Source organism: Talpa europaea (genome assembly GCF_964194135.1).
Source record: "Talpa europaea genome assembly, chromosome: 16".
NCBI classification, from domain to species: domain Eukaryota; kingdom Metazoa; phylum Chordata; class Mammalia; order Eulipotyphla; family Talpidae; genus Talpa; species Talpa europaea.
Window position 1 is genome coordinate 14,328,901 of NC_140084.1, and position 19,564 is coordinate 14,348,464.

General features: G+C 50.4%; 2 protein-coding genes across 4 annotated transcripts; both read left to right on the forward strand.

The window, feature by feature from the left end:
• Positions 1–3,543: 3,543 nt before the first annotated feature.
• Positions 3,544–4,984, forward strand: LOC311185944 (metalloproteinase inhibitor 1-like; the record flags this gene model as incomplete). The annotated part of the gene is made up of 5 exons (XM_084256832.1): positions 3,544–3,658; positions 3,857–3,930; positions 4,076–4,140; positions 4,407–4,612; positions 4,752–4,984. The coding sequence occupies 5 exons, from the start codon at positions 3,544–3,546 to the stop codon at positions 4,982–4,984; spliced, it is 693 nt and encodes a 230-aa protein (XP_084112958.1).
• A 6,975-nt stretch (positions 4,985–11,959) lies between these two features.
• Positions 11,960–18,826, forward strand: MON1B (MON1 homolog B, secretory trafficking associated; the record flags this gene model as incomplete). Of its 3 annotated transcripts, none has more annotated exons than XM_084257901.1 (5): positions 11,960–12,107; positions 14,212–14,601; positions 15,050–15,869; positions 16,239–16,386; positions 18,617–18,826. In XM_084257901.1, the coding sequence occupies 5 exons, from the start codon at positions 11,960–11,962 to the stop codon at positions 18,824–18,826; spliced, it is 1,716 nt and encodes a 571-aa protein (XP_084114027.1). The 3 variants fall into 3 exon arrangements, with proteins under 3 accessions (XP_084114027.1, XP_084114028.1, XP_084114029.1); XM_084257902.1 differs by having other exon boundaries at positions 14,212–14,541; XM_084257903.1 differs by lacking the exon at positions 14,212–14,601.
• Between the last annotated feature and the right edge of the window lie 738 nt (positions 18,827–19,564).

The window sequence follows — 19,564 nt, forward strand, 5'->3', positions numbered from 1 at the left end:
AGTCAACTCTGTTGTTAGTGATCTTGAAGACCTGGACATTCTCCATTCCCAAATGGCTGAGCGCCTCAACTTACTGAGAGCCCAGTAGAAGCATGACTAGCTAGAAGCCTCACCACTGGACTTTCACCAGGCTCCACCTGGTCCCCCACATTGCATCAGAGAGACTTTGCCAAATATTGGCCACTAAAGATGGAGGGCACTGTCAGCCAATAACAGCTCACTAGATGGATAGAGACACCACGGTCAAGGCCAAGTCTGAGTGACCTGTAGGTCACCCTGAGCCCTGTAACAGTGTGGCACCCAATGTGGTTGACCATATCACACCCCTGGCTGACCAGCCCAAAGTGACCTTCCTTGTGTTGGTGACCATAAGAGCATTAGGTCTGCTAAGGGCACTAAACCCAATTCTATTTCTAGAAATCACTTTCAAAGACACATTTTCAAATATAAGAGAAGATGTATCCACATATCTATTCATTGAAATACTATATATAAGCAAACAACAGAAAACTATTGCAAGGACTAATTATCAGGAAGTGATTGGGTAACCGCTGGAGTATTACAGAACTGTATAAAAAATGAGGACTTTAGGGCCTCCCTGGTGGCCTAGGGGTTTACAGAGCTATCACTACTGCAGCCTAGGTTTGATGCCCGGCCAGGCCAGGGAGCTAAGTCACAAATGGCGTGGCAGACCTCTTCTGTCTTGCCCGCTGCTCCCCTCAGCAGTGTATTTCATGAATCCACTTGTTCTGCTCCCCATTCTGTCTCTGGTGAATCCTCTCACCTTCCCCCACACCTCTGGCCTATACCCCAGATCTTGTATGCAAGATAAATAAATCAATCTTTAAAAAAAAGAATTTAAAAAAATTCAGTTTGGTGACTGAGTAAGACTTGTTTGGCAGAGGTATTGTTGGCAGTAATTTTGTCTTCTCCATATTGTAATGCAAATTTAAATTGTGCAAAGGCCCTACATATATATGAGACAGGGCAAGCTAGGGTTATTAGGCAGTTTTAGGTGATAGTGCAGGAGGGGACCTTTGAAAAATTTAGGGAGGCTTCAGAGATAAGGACAAGCAAGGGAAAGTAACCCATTCCACTAGAAAAAACAAACATGCCAGGACCAAGGACAACATTGTTAATGCTGGTCCTGGTTTCCTTCAGGTGGTAAAGGGAGGCGGAGATTGGAGAGATGGAGAGTGGTTTAATTTATGGTCACATTAGAAGGGCAGCTGTTTAACTTCAATGCAGGGATGCCCATCCAGAAGACTGGGCCATAAATTTAAAGATGCAACAAATGGGGAAAGAGAAAGCTGTTGGATAAGGAATGTGAAGATCCCCACTCAGTAGCAAATTGAGTGAGACAGCCGAGAACTGACCAATCACAAAGAGACTGGGGCAGCTTTAGAATAATGAGGGAAAAAAGGTCTATATTCCCTGAGACATGACTCCACTTTGGCTTCCTTGCCCCTCCCAGGCCTGGTTCCCTGGCCTGGGAGTCCCACTTTATTTCTGTTCTTTTTCTCCTCAATAAACTTTTTCTTCTAAACAAACCTGCCTTTGCTCGCTTGCTTGCCTGAGCGTCTGCGAAGTTCCTGCTGCGGCTTCGTGAGACACCAACCCGTGGGGGTCTAGTGGCCGGGGCTCAGTGCTGCCCTGCAGCCTGGAATCCGTTCCTGGCTGAGAGACTAGGCCTGACAATTCCAGTATCATTTATATATATATATATATATATATATATATATATATATATACACACAGAAGTATATACTTACATATTTAAACATATATTTAGATATTGCAAGGGAATGTTAGTTTTCTAGAGCTCTCATAACAAAGTACAATAGACTAGGTGATTTGGACAATAGAAAACTATTTCCTCACAGTTCTGGAGGCTAGAAATTCAAGGCCAAACTTACTTTCTTCTGAGAGTATCCTTTTGTTGCAGAAATAAATTCTAGCCTTTTACCCAGGCAGGGGAAGAACAAGCGGTACTTCAGGAAAGGTGAGGTCAGGAGATGCTTTATTACTCATGCATGAGGTCCCAGACCTGGGTAGCCCTGTAAGGTCTGAGCACCAGTCTAGGGACAAAGGGTTTCTTTTACACATAACCACCTTACACTGATAACATCAGTCAGTAAGCACAGAAGTTTGTGACAGAAGACAGGTATTCAAGGATGCCCTGGGAGATCAATCAGCCTGGTGGCTCTCTGGCCTTGTTAAAATGTAACCTCCTTTAGGTAATCTCATCTAGATAGGCTTTAGAGAGGCAAAACTTGTTTGCATTTACTTTGCATTATTTACTGCACCAGACCTATGACTCTTTTAGCAGGAAACAGGAAAGATTTCATTTGATTGGTGGTTCCCTTTCTCTTCCAGCTGGTAGACGATGCTCTCCTCCTTACATCTTCACAGAGACATCTGTGTGTGTGTCTCTGTGCTAATCCCTGGGGCTCATCCTAATAACCTCATCCCTATCTCTACACATGGTCACATTCTGAGGATTTAGAACTTCTACATATGAATTTTAGGGGGACACAGTTCAGCCCATTATACAGTCCAGGAATGGGTAGAATTGGTGGCTCTAAGAATAACCACACAGAGAAAGATCCCTGGTGGTAAGTGCACCAATATTCAGACCACACCTGCCAGAATGATACACTTGGAGGATGAAAGGGAAATGCAGATAAGAGAAAAACAACTCAAAGGGACCGGTACACCCAGTTATGTGAGTGAAACTCCCTGACAGACACGCCTCAGGGTGAGAAGAAAATGCCCAAAGACTATTTAATCTCCATGGTGCTGGGTGCTCTGCAGAAGCTGAGCTACATCTCCACTCAGACAGAGGTAAGGCATGTTCCATGTGGGGTCCAGACTGTGTGCATCTGGCCCACAAGATCATGAGAGGTGGACCTGATCTTTTTCAGGTCCCTATGTTAGGGGGAAAAGGATGTCCTAAAGCTAATTCCATACAGGCTTTGTGGACTCCACCCCCACCCCAGGCCAAAGCCAAAGACACTGGGAACTCCAAATCCCATCACCACCAAAGGGAAGGTGGCTGGGACCTGAGGGTGGGGTTAAGCAGCCAGGTGGATATAAAGGCAGACACGTGGGCTTTGGGGATCCCCCATTTTGGCTCTCCACCAGCTCACAGCGTCCGGCCAGCTCTGAGAGTGACTTTGGGTTTCCAGGTCGGCGGATCGGGTAGGACGCATTAAAGACTTTATTTCCCTATTTTCTCCCTGAGTTGTACATTTTCCTTATTTCCTTTTCCCTTGTAAATAAACCTTTTATTAACCTTTTGTGTGCGTCTGTAGTGGAGTATTCATAAGTCCCTTTAAAGCGCGCGGGTGAGGACCCACAGCCAGGAACCCCTTCCAAATCGGGGCAGCTCTATAACAGCTAGACATTAAAGGGATAGATCGTCTTCCAAAGTCAGCCCAATTTCTGTCTAGAGGTGAATGGTAAGGGGAAGGGTTGGGGGAGGGTTGCTGGGCTAGAAAAAGTTTGTCATTTAATTCAGGCCCATGTCCTCCAGGGCCCAGCATGAATCCCTCATTCCTGCTGGTCTTTCCTTTGGTCCTGGCTCTGTCAACACCCTGTGAGGCTTGTTTATGTAAACTGGATCATCCTCAGACATATTACTGCATTTCAGACTTTGGTGAGTCTAGAGAGACACCACAGCCATCACCACCAAGGAGGAGGTCTCACCAAAGGGTGTAGAAATCAGGGGTTGGGGGAACTCTGGTGATGTGAGAGATCTGAACAATGCCTCCAGGAGACTTAAGATGGGGGAAATCTTACCTGAATGCAGGTATGTACCCCTATGTACCCCTGACCCACTTCCTCCTCTACCCAGTCATAAGAGCCAATATAACAGGACCTGGAAACAACACCAAGATAAGACGTGGTCTCAAAATCAATGTCACTGAGGTAAACTGAAGACCTTCTTTATTCCTCCCTTCCCTCATAAAATGCAAGACCCTACAGTCTATTCTTACTGAGGGAGAGGGGTGGTCTCTGGAGCCCAGTGATTTCTGTGGAAACGGAAGATCTTGGCCTCTCTTTCCCATCACAGGTACTCAAGGGCCCCAAGAATCTCCAAAATTACACGGACATATACACACCCCTCAAATGGGAAAAGTGTGCATATGAGGCATGGGATTCTCAACAGTCAGGGTTAATTTTTGCAGGTGAGTACCCCCTTCTGCACTTGAGTCCCCCCCTACTCAAAGCACCCCTTGACTTGCCAAGCTAGCACTCCAGAGCACCAAGCATCTTTCTCCACCATCTGACAGAAGCTTCCTAGGGAAATGTGGGAAGGTCACCCATGGCTGAGACTGTACTTATCAGCACAGAGTTGTGAGTCGCCAGACCCTCTGGGGATAATGACCTTGGGGCCTTGGCAGGTCCTGTTGGGGGAAATGCATCCCGACATACTCTCTGGGCCTCACAGGCTACCTGAGGAACTTCCAGATGCGCTTCACTAGATGCCATATGGTGTATCCCTGGGACCGGCTCACCGCAGAGCAGCAACTAGGCTTCATGGGGAAGTACCGGAAAGGATGCAAGTGTGAAGTGAGAAGCCTTCCATGCTGCTCTATCTTATTTTCCAGTCTCTGGACCTTTCTCCTCTTCCCCTGCCTCCTGGCTCCCTCATCTTCTCCCTATTCCCTGCCAGCCTCCCCCACCCCCTCTCACCAGTCCCTTCAGACTCTCATTGGATTCAGACCCTATTGCTGGGGTCTTTTTAGGATGGGGGTATGGGAGGTGGAAGGGAAGTGGCAATGAGTCGCCCCGTCTGCCTCACCTCCAGATCCGCCCCTGTCTCCTCTGCCGGCGCGGCTGCCCTGAGCCTGATACTAATGAGTGTGTGTGGAAGCAGAGAAACTGTAACTACAGAATATGGGAAGGAGACAAAAGCTTGTTCTACACATGTGTCCCCAAAAAAGGTTACTGTAAGTGGGCCCGAGCCCCAGGACAGTGATAATCCTTGCCCAGGACTCCAAGGATTTTACTACAATCATTGAACCGGGGTCTCAGTGGTTTAATATTCTGCCTCTTGTTCTAGCTCAGGCTAACAGAGCTGAACTAGTTTGGAGCACATTCATTGTAGTCTTTAATCTCATTCACTTTCTGCAGTAGTGTCTGCATCAATAAAATTTCCAAAAATTATTCCCAACTGACAAATCCTAGCCTGGTGACCAGTGGTTCGCTTTATCCTGCAATTCTTCAATCATGCTTGATCTCTTACATACATCCACCAACAGCATGCCTGACCCCAGTCCTGATGCCAGAGTTCCTGGCATTTTTTCCCATCTATGCAAGAGCTCTGGGCCCAGAAAAAGAGATAAATTCCAAGAAACTAGGGACCAGACTCCACCTGAATGCTCTGAACCTGCCTCGATGATTTGCAGAACTCCAAAATCACTGGTTAAGGGAGAAAGGATGGTCCTGTTCCAGCAGAATCAAAACCCCTTTGCAAATATAAAAGTCATTCCTTTTCAGATAAAAGTTCTGAGAATAGGAAGGTTGAAAGCTTTGACAAGAGTACGAAAGCGAGTATCTCTAGGACTTTAGCACAAAAGGCACAAAGTAGGCAGGAAAACATCATTTGACTGCTTGAAAATAGAACACCTTATCAAGTGCCAAGACACTCCAAAAATTTAAAACTGTATATCTTGATGCAAACATCATTGGGGATCATAGAAGATATACAGTTTTAAAGTAAAAAAAAAAAAATGACATCTGAAAAATGAACGCATGGAGAAAATGATCAAAATTTTCCTTTGAACGTAGTTTATCAACTCAAAAATCTTTTCAGAGTCCTTCCAAAGACAGTCTCTTCCCCCTTCATGTGTTGATTTTTTTTTTTAAGATTTATTTATTTATTTATATAAGCACTGAGTACAGTCAGAAGCACGGGAGGGTGAGAGAATTCACCAGAGCAAGAGGAGGGAACATTACAGACAGACTAATGAAATACACTGCTGAGGGGAGCAGCGGGCACGGCAGGAGAGGTCTGTCGCGCCATGTGGGACCCTCGCCCGGTGGCCATGGATTGAACCGGTGCTGCAGAGGCTGCGGGCATCTTCGCAGCCCAGTGCTCAACTGCTGCGCCACCAGGGGAGGCCTCATGTGTTGATTTTTTTTCAATTTTGGAATAACTGGGTTGACCAAAAAAGGTGCCAAGATGGTTCAGAGAATTCATACACACCCTTTACGCATGCTAGAATTCTGTTTTGTAGACATCAAGATGCCCTCTTTCCCCTCCTAGATGGACTCTTTTCCACACTCCATGTTACATCTAATCTAAACTATAATTTATTGCTATTCAGAACAACTCATGAAGACAGAAATCAAACCCGAAAGATCAGGACACTCTGTCCACTCTATGGTGTAAAGGAATCCGGCCCGAGGGCCTCAGGACACCCTAGGTAGGGAGTGAAATCGGCCATGGATGGGCAACCCTGGGAACACAGTGTCCTGAATCAAAGAAGGAACAACTATGATGGTGCTCTATCTTTAGCTGGGTGCCCCTCTCCCTCACACAGCAGGGAATGGCCCCCAGACACCACGTTTGTGTCCCAGGCAAGTCCCAGAATTTACCGCATTAGGAATTTGCTGAGGAACTTAGAACTGGGGCCAACGAGTCAGATTTTCCTGGGTGACTGACACAAAACCTGGGAATTTTAGAGTTTTTGTGTGGGTAGGGTTTTTATTCAGCAACAGGAAGATCTGGGCACTGAGAAACAGACAACAGAGAGAGAGAGATGTGGAGAGACAGAGAAATTATTTATACCAAAAACACACAGAGGAATACAGGCAGGAGGCAGAGATGGAGACACTTAGGGGCTTTCCACGTTCTGATTCCATGCCTCTGGAAGTCCAGCAGCTTCCATTCCATGTGCTGTGGGATGCACCCTGAGTCCTTTTTCTTTTTTAATATTTGTTTTATTGATTTACGCATACAAGAACTGGGGTGTAGGAGGGGGTGAAAGGATTCACCAGAGACAGAGTGGGGAGCAGAACAGGCAGATCTATGGAAACACACTGCTCAGGGGAGCAGTGGGCAAGACAGGAGAGATCTGTTGTGCCTTGTGGGTAGCCCCCTGGCCAGGGATAGAACTCGTGCTGCAGTAGCTGGTGATAGCTTGAAAGCACTGAGATGTTAATCCCTGTGCCACCAGGAAGGCGCCACACCTTGAGTTCTTGACTCCCTTTATAAGGAGTGCATTAGACTTGGCTTCTCTTACTTCTAAGAATCCCACTCACCAAAGTGAGTTCTTGGAAATGGGGCAGTGCATAGGAGGCTGCCTGCAGGTACAGGACACAACACACCATATCTCTGGCAAAGCCTGCGCTACCCCAGGGCAGCTGATGCTGAGCTGATCACCCTGTTCTTGAGCATTAAGTTATACCACTATAGAAACACAATAGATGGGAAGAATTGAGTGATGTTTTGCCTGGAAGGAAGAAACAGAATAGTCTTGAATTGGTGCCTGGTAGCAGGGAGAAGGGATTTCATGACTCCATTGCACTAAAGAGGATCATGGAACCTGGAGCTGGCAGGCCAGATCTGGTTTAAAATATTCAGCTAAGATCAGCCTTTATATTGTCACAAGGCTCCCTTAAGAGCTCATCTGCTCCCTGTGATGCAGTGGTTAAAGTCTCAGCACTATGAAGCTACCACCAGCCACTGCAGCATGAGTTTGATCCATAGCCAGGGAGCTGACCCACATGGCGTGCAGACCTCTCCTGTCTCGCCTGCTGCCCCCCTCAGCAGTGTATTTCAGTACATCTGCCTGTTCTGTTCCCCACTCTGTCTCTGGGGAATCCTCTCAGCCCCCACATCTCTGGCCTACACCCCAGTTCTTGTATGCATAAATAATAACAATTAAAAAAAAAAAAAAGAGCTCATCTATAGTCACACTGACTCAAGGTAACAGAGACCTAGTCATGAGAGGATTCTGGAACCTGTGTCACAAGACAATGGGCACAATAACTTTCCATCAGAATCACAAAACCCCCACCACAAAATGCTAATGCCAAGCATAAGATTGCTAATAGCATGTACTATGTACAGATACAAGAAACGGTCATGAGCATTTTTCTAATGGCATGACCTCGAGTGAATTAATTGAATTTTTGGGCCACCAGTGTACTTCTTAGTTGATAATGCCAACTAGCCATCACTTTCTAGCTATCACTTTCAAGGCCTTTCATGAAGGTTAAATTTGCCAGTTAAAAGTGCTTAGTACAGGGGACCTCCCTGGTGGCGCAGTAGGTTGAGCGCAGCGCTGTGAAGCTGCCCACAGCCTCTGCAGCGTGGGTTTGATTCCCGGCCGGCCAGGGTTTGATTCCCGGCCGCCTCCCTGGTGGCGCAGTAGGTTGAGCGCAGTGCTGTGAAGCTGCCCACAGCCTCTGCAGCGTGGGTTTGATTCCCGGCCGGCCAGGGAGATACCCACATGTCATGACTCCCCTCAGCAGTGTCTTCAGTCCACCTGACTATTCTGCTCCCCGCTCTGTCTCTGATGAATTCTCTCGCCCTCCGCGTCTCTGGCCTGTACCCCAGTTCTTGTATAAATAAGTAAATCTTAAAAAAAAATAAAAGTGCTTAGTACATTGCCTGGCACATACTGAGAGCCTGATAGACAACAGCTCTTTCTTTTATTACTAGGAATACAGGGTTCCTCCATTGACAATTTCAGAGGCAGATAAATCCTTTCCTTGTCCAAAAATATTACATATACTACTGTGGCCTTTAGAGAGTCATCACTTTAAATTGCGAAATAATCTCTATGGCAATGTAGGAAAGCTAGTAGGAACCATGAGATAGCACAACAGTTGTCAAAGCGGATTATTTCTTCCTAATGGATTTTTCAAGAGAAGGGTGAGGTAATCGCAAGACTGCCTACAGGTGTAGTGAAATGGGGTGGGCGTCACAGTGGTGGGCTAAGAAGAAAACAGCTTGTTGGGGAATTTGTTGAGATTTCAGCGATCTCTCAATTTCAGTACTCACCAGGCAGATGAACTGGCCTCCTCCAGAAAACTCTAGTTTCTCAAAGCTCCACAATCTTTGGAGCAGTTGGCTATCAAAATCAAGGATTTTTCTGCCACCTACTGGTCATTTTGAAGAAGGACAACAGTCCTTTTTCTGAGGTAATACTGTTTTACAGTACAGTATGTGATTCAGAGGCATGGGGTCATGTCTTGTCAAGTGTGTATCACCAGCCACTCCCACCACGAAGGCACCCATAGTCCTCCATCACTATTTAAGCAAAGATGATGGGGTCTCTGAAGGCTTTTTTCTGGGTCCACCTGCGGCCTTCACCATAAACCTCAATAGTCATGGAACTGGGGTTGTGGAATAAATGAGTGGGTTTGGGGGTTAATGTCAGTGGAGTATGGAGACACTGATGGGCACATGTCGGGTCAGTGATGAGTGGCTGGGGGCTCAGGTGTAGGCATCTGCAGAATCAGAATTGGATTTCCCCAGAGTTAGTAAGTCATGTCTAGAATTGCAGAGTCTGAAGTGTGATCAACTTACCCTACCTGGGGAATTTCTTCCTGAGATGTTCACCATTGGATGTCAACAGCTATCCTCCTTAGAAGTCAGGTAAATCAACTCAAGTACCCTTCGGTTGCCTACATTGTCTATAAGAAGAGGTTAGAATGTGACATGGGACTGAGTGTTACATCAGTGTTCTAGTCAGTTCAAGCTGCCACAGAAAAATAGCATAGACCAGGGTTCTAAAAAACAGGCATATCTCACAGTTCTGCAGTCCACATCAAGATGGAGGTAGATTTGGTGTCTGGTGAAGGACTACTTTCTGATTTGCAGCCACTACTTTGTGGCTGTACACTCAGAGGGCAGAGAGTTCTCTGGTCTCTTCTCATAAAGCCACTAATCCCACCATGAAGACCCACCCTCATGAAGCTCTAAATGTAATTCCCTTCCAAAGACTTTATGTCCAAATGCCACCCCACATCAATATGTGCATGGGGGCTAATTTAATCTAGAGCAGATAGTTAGAGCAATGCCTTCTACCCCAAGGACCTGCGAATGTTACCTTCCATAGCAAAACGGAGGAATTGGAATTGAGGAGATTATTTTGGATTATCTGGACAGACCCAATGTAATCATGCGGGTCTTGGAAAGTGGAAAACCCTTCTTAGTTCTCATTCAGAAAAGTAAATTTGACTACAGAAGAACGTTCCAAGAGATGCAATTTTGCCAGCTCTGGCACTGGAGGTAGGTGACTATGATTCCAGAATGTCAAAAAACCGAAGCAGCTAGGAAAAGGCATGGAAACAGATTCTTCCCTGGAACCTCCACAAAACACAACACATCTCGGGGCCTCCCTGGTGGCGCAGGGATTAAGGTCTCAGCACTATCAAGCTATCTCCAGCCACGGGGGCATGAGTTCGATCCCCTGCCAGGGAGCTAACCCACACTGCGAGGCAGACCTCTCCTGCCTAGCTCGCTGCTCCCCTCAGCAGTGTATTTCAGTCATTCTGCCTCTTCTGCTCCCCACTTTGTCTCTGCTGAATCCTCTCAACCCCCACACTTCTGGCCTGCACCCCAGTTTTTGTATGCATAAATAAATAAATCTTTAAAAAAAAATCCCACTAGTACCTTGATTTTTCACCTGATGAGATTTTTCACACGCGTTGAATGTGTAACCTACAGAAATGTAAGAAAATAAATGTGTATTGGTTTAAGTCACTAAATCTGTGGTGAATTCTGACAGCAGCAACAGGGCAGGGATGGGCTTCGAGGCTTACACCAGCCCGCCAGTCCACACAGCCTGGTCTTCGGCCATGAGGTCAGCTCGGCCTTGGGCTGGTCTGGACGAGGCCCCGGTCGCCTCACGTCGCCTTCGCAAACTCACTCCCTCGCGCCCCAAAGGTGCCCACGACTCGCGCCGCCTTTTCTCCAGGGGCGGCCGCGCCTTCGCGAGAGACTGAGCACAGCACTTCCTACTTCAGAACGGCCCGCCCCTCGCCTCGGCGACCCAGCCACTAGGGCCGAGCCGGCAGCGCACGGCACTCCTATTGGACAAAACGATTGTCCGTCAAGCATTCCCTCCGCCAGACTCTTTCACAGCTCTTCCGTCCCTCCCTTGAGGCCCCGCCTTTTCTGCTGGAAAAGGGAGGGTCGAAGCGTCCTCAATTCAGCCAGAGCACGTCTATTGGTCGGGCAGGGTTATCCATCAAGACGTCAACTGAAAGAAAAAAAAAAACCCTACGCAAAAGGGGAAGTGCCAGAAGCCTTCCATTGGCTGTGAGGAGATGTCAGTCAAGACATGGGCGGATACTATGAAAATTAAACGCACGCTATTGGGAGAGCCGAGACGCAGGCGGGTCGGGGGCGTGCCCCTGTCCGTACTCGGGATTGGCTGAGCGGTGCCGCGCCCCCTTCCAGCCGGCAGCCGCCTGCGCTGGGAGTGGGCCCGGCTCGCCTGCTTGGGCCGGGCGAGCCCGGGCTGTGGAGAGGCGCGCGGGGGCTCTGACTGGGTTCCCCAGCCGAGCCCACGTCGCTCCCGGAGTGACGCGAGCCGTCCCAACGGTGAGGGAACGCCGGCGCGCGGCGGCAGAGGGGGGAGGGCGCCGCCGGGCGAGAAGGGAGAGCCGCGAGCGGAAGCGTCTTCGGGGCGGCGTCGCACCCGGAAGTGTGGCGCGAGCGCGGCCGCACCCGGAAGGCGAGGCGCCCGCGCCGGCGGCGGGCAGGGGCGCGCTCTGGCCGGCGGGGAGGCGGCGTGAAACGGGGGTTCGTGTGTCTCCGTGCCCGGAGGCCCCGAGGCGCCTCCCTTTTCGGGAAGTGTTGTCGGAGGGTGCAAGTGTTGGGGCGCCCCTGTTGAAACCCCGCCGTGGACCCCGGGGGGCTCCCGAAAGGCTTTTGAGGAGTTTCTCTGGCCGCCGGTCACTCTCGATTTCCCCACCCCACAGGGATGTGCAGATGGAGGCCGGAGGAGACACTGCTGCCCCAGACCCCGGGGACGCGGAGGACTTGGACGACGCTCGGCTCCCCACTGGGGAGGCTGGAGATGGTGGAGGGGTTCACGAGGACCCGCCGGACCCCGAGAATGGGGGGCTGGAGGAAACAGGTACACCTTCCCCTCCCTAGGGTGCTGGGGGGGAGCCCTAAGCCATGTCACTGTTGGGGGAGTGAATGGGGAGCTGGTGAGGAGTCTTTGGGGACCCAGGGAAGTAGCTGAACTCATAGCAGGCTTAGTAGGAAGGAAGTCACTGTGGACTCACATGTTCGTTAAGTCACTGAGGAATGAAAATCAGTGCACGTCACTGGATGTTCACTAGGGACTTTTTTTTTTTTAAGATTTACTTATTTATTTATAGAAGCACTGGGTACAGTCAGAAGCGCGGGAGGGTGAGAGGATTCACCAGAGCCAGAGCGGGGAGCAGAACAGGCAGACTGACGAAGTACACTGCGGAGGGGAGCAGCGGGCGGCAGGAGAGGTCTGCTGTGCCATGTGGGACCCTTGCCAGAGGCCGGGGATGGAACCGGCACTGCAGAGGCTGCCGGCAGCTTCCCAGCCCAGCGCTCAACCACTGTGCCACCAGGGGAGGCCCAATTAGGGACTTATTTAGAAGTCCCTAGTCTTGGAGGTAAATGGAGGTAAATGGTGGTCACTGGTGGAGATGGATGGAGTGGACATAGAATCGATTGTAGGTCAGGGGAGTGACTGTGGGTCAGTGATGACTTGGCGTGAAACTAGGTCACTATGGAGTCAAACAGGATTATTTGGAGTCAAAATGGGGCACTGGATTTGGGGTGTTTGGGTTCGATGAATGAACAAAACAAAATCAGGACAGAAGAGGGCTGTTTAGAAGTCAGTGTCTGAAGGCCGGGGTTAGTCATTGATGTGGGAAATTGGGGTGAGGGTTGGTAGTGAGCACTCAAAATACCTACATCATTGAGGAGCCAATGATGAGTTGTGGGGGGGAGTTTTAGGAAGCAGAATGGTGATCCTGGGCAGGGAGACAGTGAATAACGCTGAGATTATTTGGAAAATTGGAGGACAGTGACAGATGGATGTGCAGAGGTATTCAGTAGAGAATCAATAGGAGTCAGCGGGGAGTTGGTCCTCCCTGAAAAGTTTGGAACTAGTGGATGTTAAGGGGTCTGTGGGAAGAGTAGTGGACATCGCTGAGAATAAGTAGTAGGGAGGGTTTGTTTGAGAACTTGGGAATTGTTGGCTGTTAATAGGAGGAGGTAACTGGTAATTGGAGACATGTGGAAGTCTGGCTGTCAATGAGAGAATGAGGAAACAGGAGGTCATTGGGGTTTTATGGGAAAATCATTGAGACATAGTTGGCAACTGGTAATAACAGTTGTTCTTGGCAGGGAGGGGCATCGGTGAACACATCGGTGAACACTGCCTGGAGTAAATGTCCTTGGGATCCAGTGAAGTTATGGGTTTCATTGGTGAATGTAAAAGGTGGTCATGGGGAAGGCAGTGGAGACCAGTAAAGTCCTGTGCGTTGGTGGATATTGTGGTGGTTACTCCAGGGGAGGGAGTGGATATCGGTGAGCACAGAGTAGTCAGTAGAGGGCTAGAGGGCATTGGAAGTCTTAGATATTAATGGAGGTTAATGGTGGTCACTGGTGGAGATGGAGTGGACATAGAGGTCAGGGGAGTCATGGAGGGTCACTGATGACCCAGGAAGTAGCAATGTTGTATGGGTCTCTGGGATGTCAGCGAATCACAGAGGGAATAAATGGGAGGTTAGGACGAGTCCTAAAGATCAGGGTGTTAAGTGAATATTCATGTCAGACATTGGGAGAATCAGTGGTCATCTTCATGGGTGACCCAGAGAGCCAGTGGGGTCATTAGGGATCAGTGGACATCAGTGAGAAGAAATTAGGGGCTAGGGTAGTAAGGGGGAGCATTCAAAGAATCAAATATTCACAGATGTATTGGCGACCATTGAGGAGTGAGTAGATATCAAGAGAGTTAAAACGAGGTGAGAAGATACTAATAACATTTGGAGGCTTTGAAGACTTGGGAGTGGCAGTTATTGAGAGTAATAATTGGTTTATAGGAACATAGAGGAGTCAATGATGACGAGAAATTGGAATTTGGGGGCTTCAGGGGGCCAATGAAGCCTGTGTTTTGGCAGGGTCACAGGGAGGGCTGGCAGGGATTTAGTAGGTCCTAGGGCACATGACCCACCAAAGCTCCCTTTCAGGATCTGAGACCAAGGATCCGCTACCGGACCTGCTGTCACCCCTGTCCCCGCCCGAGGCTCCATCATACACCTGTGGTCTCTGGGATCCTGCCACCCCTGAGAATAGTTCCGTGGGTGACCCAGAGAGCAGCTCTGGGGGCCAGGGTGGGGACCCCAGTGACGAGGACTGGCGCAGCAAGCGGAAGCACGTGTTTGTGCTGAGTGAGGCCGGCAAGCCCATCTACTCGAGGTACGGCAGCGTAGAGGCACTGTCGACGACCATGGGAGTGATGACAGCCCTCGTGTCCTTTGTGCAGAGTGCAGGCGATGCCATCCGCGCCATCTATGCCGGTGAGCACAGGGGCAGGACGCAGACCCGGGGAATATGGCTGACTGGCTGGCCAGCTGTAGGTGTGTCTGTGTGTCTGTCTGCCTGAGGGCCTTGCCAGCCAGCCTGGGGTGAGTCAGTGCATGTGGGTGGCTCACCTGACAACTGGTGGGAGGCGGTCCATTTGGCTGATCGGCCTGCTGGGTTCTAAATGATTAATTCACCAGGATCTAAGTGACCGGGTAGAAACTTCCATGTTGGCCGAGAACATGACTTTAATGGCTGTGTGGCTGAGTTGAGGGTCTTTCTAGCTCTGTGTCAGTCCTCATTCCCTCTTCCCCTACTCCATGCTGCATTTGATCTGACTCTTTTACTGTCCTGTCCTGTCTCCATATACATCCAGAGCCCCCCACCTTGTCCTTACTCCAGTGTGCATAGTGACCCTGCCAGCTCAGATCAGGGGTGTGTGTGCTAGGAGAAGAGCCCCACCAGACCTTACCCCTGACTTCGTCCCACCTTTTCCTCACCCAGAGGACCACAAGCTGGTGTTCCTGCAGCAGGGCCCACTGCTGCTGGTGGCCGTGTCCCGGACGCCTCAGTCAGCGGCCCAGCTGCGGGGGGAGCTGCTGGCGGTGCACGCCCAGATCGTCAGCACATTGACTCGAGCGAGCGTGGCCCGCATCTTCGCACACAAGCAGAACTACGACCTCCGCCGCCTGCTGACGGGCTCTGAGCGCACTTTAGACCGCCTTCTGGACAGTGTGGAACGGGACCCAGGGGCCCTGCTCCTGGGTGCCGTGCGCTGCGTGCCCCTCGCTCGTACACTGCGTGATGCCCTCGGTGCACTGCTCCGACGTTGCACGGCACCCGGTCTGGCCCTGTCGGTGCTGGCAGTTGGCGGGCGACTGGTGACTGCTGCCCAGGAGCGGACTGTGCTGGCCGAGTGCCGGCTGGACCCAGCTGACCTGCAGTTGCTGCTGGACTGGGTGGGGGCACCGGCCTTCGCGGCGGGTGAGGCCTGGGCACCTGTGTGCCTGCCCCGCTTCAACCCAGATGGTTTCTTCTATGCCTATGTGGCCCGCCTGGACGCCATGCCTGTCTGCCTGCTGCTACTTGGCACTGACCCTGAGGCCTTTCATGACATGGCCACCTGCCGGCGCCTGGTAGAAGAGGGCATGCACTCCCTTGGTGCCCTGCGTGCCCTGGCCGAGGCGGCCAGTTTCTCTACTGCCCTGTCAACCAATGCCCCTGCCTACAGTGTGCAGGCCGTGGGGGCGCCTGGTCTCAGGCACTTCCTCTACAAGCCGCTGGATATCCCGGACCACCACCGCCAGCTGCCCCAGTTTACCAGGTGGGCTCTGACCCTGCGGGCAATTGGTGGGGCGGGAAGGCTTCTCTGACTGGCAGGTTCAGCATCTCCCAGACATGACTTGGGAGAGAGAACCAGCCACGCTCCAGAAAGGGCGAATAGAATGGGCCTCTGATGGTGGAGGGTCAAGCACCAACATGAAGGAATCCCCTATTCTCACAGGGAGGAGGCACCTAGGAGTCACGGACTCTGTAGTTGAGGGGGAAACTCGGTATCCAACCAGAGACTCCCCAAGTCTGATGGGGGAGGCTCAGCTCTCTAGCTTAACTGAAATCTCCAGACTGAGGGGAGATGGGGCAGCCAAGAAAGCCTTAGACTGAGTTTGTCCCCTGCCTCCCTCCACGACTGCAGCCCTGAGCTGGAGGCCCCATACAGCAGAGAGGAGGAGCGGCAGCGGCTGTCAGACCTGTACCACCGCCTGCACGCGCGCCTCCACAGCACCTCTCGGCCCCTGCGCCTCATTTACCACGTGGCTGAGAAGGAGACGCTGTTGGCCTGGGTGAGTTGGGTAGGGTCCTGAGCTCATGCCCCACTTCAAGCCTCCTTTCCCTCCACCGTGTTCTCTCCAGACATAACAGCCTCCACTCAGCATTCCAGGCCGTCACCTAGGCCCCGCTCTGTCTCCAGCACTGTTCCTGCTATTACACGCCAGTCTTTGAAACCGGCAAAGATCAAGCATGAGTTCTCCAATCCTTCAGTGTTTGCTGTTCCCCCATTAGCAACCGGTACAGTGTCTTTGATGTTCAAGAGGCCCCACTGATGGCCCTCGCTGTGCCTGATTGCCTATGAGTCCCATGCATGGTCTGCTGGTACCAGTTCATGGACCCCAGACTCCTGGGGCACATGGGCTTGATCCCATGGCATGCCTTCTACCTGGCATTTCTTTCCATCTTCATGGCACCCATCCTCACTTCCTACAGGTTTACTACAGGTTAGGTTGAAGTCTTCAGGGAGTTTGGTGACAGTAACCCCACTGGAAACAGCACCTTCCCCCAGGAGATGCCTTTTAGTGCACATTTATTAAACCCTGTATTGCCTGCCTATAATACATCAGGCATTGTCCAAGGCCAGGGATTTGATTTGACTTTAAAATTTTGTTTAACTTTCATTTTCAAGCAACTTTAGATTTACAAAGAAGTTGGAAAACAGTACAAACAATCACTCTAAGTATGTCCTTCACCTGGTTTCTCCAGATACTTACATAAGCACAGGAACTTAAAAAACATCTCAGTACAAAACTGTCAGTACAATAACATCTAAACCACAGACTTTATTCCTATTTCATCCTTGTCCCATCAATGCCCTTTGACTAATCCAGAACCCAGTCCAGGATCACATATTGGATCCATTGGTTGTCTTGCTTATTCTAGAACATTCTTCAGTCCTTTTTTTGTCTTAAAAGACCATGGTACTTTTCAAGACCATGGTACCAGCCAGCTGGTTTGTAGAATGTCCCTCCACTTGGGTTTTTCTAATATTTTATGACTAAATTGAGGTCGTACAGTGTTGGCAAGAATACCACAGAAGAGCTGTTGCACCCTCTGCCTCATAAAGAGGCCCACAGTGTCAGTGTGTGCCTTTGTTGATGACTTCAGTGCTCAAGAGCATGTCTGCCAGATTTCTTCACTGCAACGTTAGTATCTACATTTTCCCTCTTTCTAACTGTGTCTCTTGGTGATGATCAGTGTTCTGTTTTCATCATCTCTTCACTCATTAATTTTCATATGCATTAAAGTTTCTTGCCTCCAACAGCTACTACTATGATGTTTATCAAACAGTGATTTTTCTAACTCCATCATTTCTTCTACTCTTACTGATTGTAATTCCTCTGTGTGGAAGAACTTTCTACTTGTTGACTTTTATAGCAGTATGGGCCCATGGATTTTCCTTTTCTCCAGTGAGCTAAAAATGCTTTCATGTCACATCTTTTGTTTACATTCCCCATTCCTGCTTGAGTATCCCCCATTCCAGGCTTCTCTTCTACTCGGCTCATCTTGAAATTAGCCATTTTCCCAAGGAGCCGTCAACCTTTTAGTAGAGAATGGCAGTTCAAAGCCAAGAAATGGCAGGCCCAGTTTGGGGGATGCTGCTCTGAGGCGATGGTGTCCACATGGGGAGAGGAGGTAGCCGTGTGGGTATCTGGAGGAAGAGCATGCCTAGCAGAGGTGGAGGACCATGCAGATGCTGGGAAGCAGGACGGAGCCTGCTTACCTTTAAGGAAGAGCAATGAGAGGCTAGAGTGGCTGGAGCAGAGGGAGCGAGGGGACAGCAGCGTGGGGCAGTGTGGAATGTGCTGGTCAACTGGTGAAGTTTGGTCTCGGGTTGCTCTGAGGACTAAAGGAAATTAATCTTCATCTTCTGCTCAGGCCACAGGTGAGGAAAACAGGTGTGTGGAGGTTAGAACACAACGTTACTCACTTGATGTTCAGTTAGTGATGAGCAAACTGAGGCCCAGCCAGCACACACACCCCCCCCCCCCCCAACAGCCAAGGTCTCCCAGTTGAAGCCATTAGGTCTCCAGGTGATCTCTTGATCCAGCTAAGAGCCTCTGGCCCACCTGGGACACAGTAATGTCAGCTTACCTGCTTTAACTCAGGTACCAGCACCAGGTGGCAGCTGCAGCCAGGTACATCTTCACACAGGAGACAGGATGGGGCTGGGTAGGGGTGGGCAGGATTGGGCAGGGCCAGCTCCAGCCCAACTGACTCTCTTTCCTCTCACATCCCCAGGTGACTTCCAAATTTGAGCTCTATACCTGCCTCAGCCCCTTGGTGACCAAGGCAGGTGCCATCTTGGTAGTGACCAAACTCCTGCGCTGGGTGAAGAAAGAGGAGGATCGGCTCTTCATTCGTTATCCCCCTAAGTACTCCACACCCCCAGCGGCCCCAGCTGCCCCTGCGGACCAAGTTCCCCATAATGGCTCATTCACCGGACTCTGAGAGGTGGAGCTCTCAGATTGGGCAGAGCTGGGAACAACCCTCTGGCTTTTACCTTCTGTCTCCACCCTGAATATGGGGTGGGGAGGCGAGGGTGGGGGATGGTGTCTCTGGCTGATCCCTGGCTTCCTAGGCAACAGGGTAAGACCTGAGGCCTGCCCACAAAGGAGGCAGGTTGCAGCATGGCTATGGGCTGCCTCCCTAGCTCTCTCATGTGCCCCCCCCAAACCCCTTACTCACCTCCACCTCTGGTGAAACCCTTAGGCCTCCCTCTTCCCTTCGGCTGGCTCACCTCCACTTGGATGATAGTGCAGCCTCTCTCGGGCTCTGTCCTCTCCAACACTGGCCACAACACCCTCTGCCCTCCATCAGGGGGGTCTGCCTCCTCGACAGAATCTCAGCACCGAGTGTCCAGGTCTCTGGTGGCCCACAGAGGTTCTGGAGTTGGAAAAAACGGGCCATTCAGCCTGGAACGGGCCTGGGGATATTTTAAAGAAAACTGCATGTGAGGCCTAAAACCAGCCCCCACGAGAACATTTCTTTTGCCCATCATGTACTTCATCTGCACCCTGTCAAATAGGACCCCCGTCCATTTGGCTGCTGCTAATATTCAGGAGAAGGTGGCCTCCGGCTTACGTCTACCTGGGTCTGACAGGACAAAGCCCCTGACTTCACGCGGGGGTTGAGACTCGCGGCTGTTACCTAGGAGTGCGCTCAGCTTCTGGAGCTCGTACTGCACTG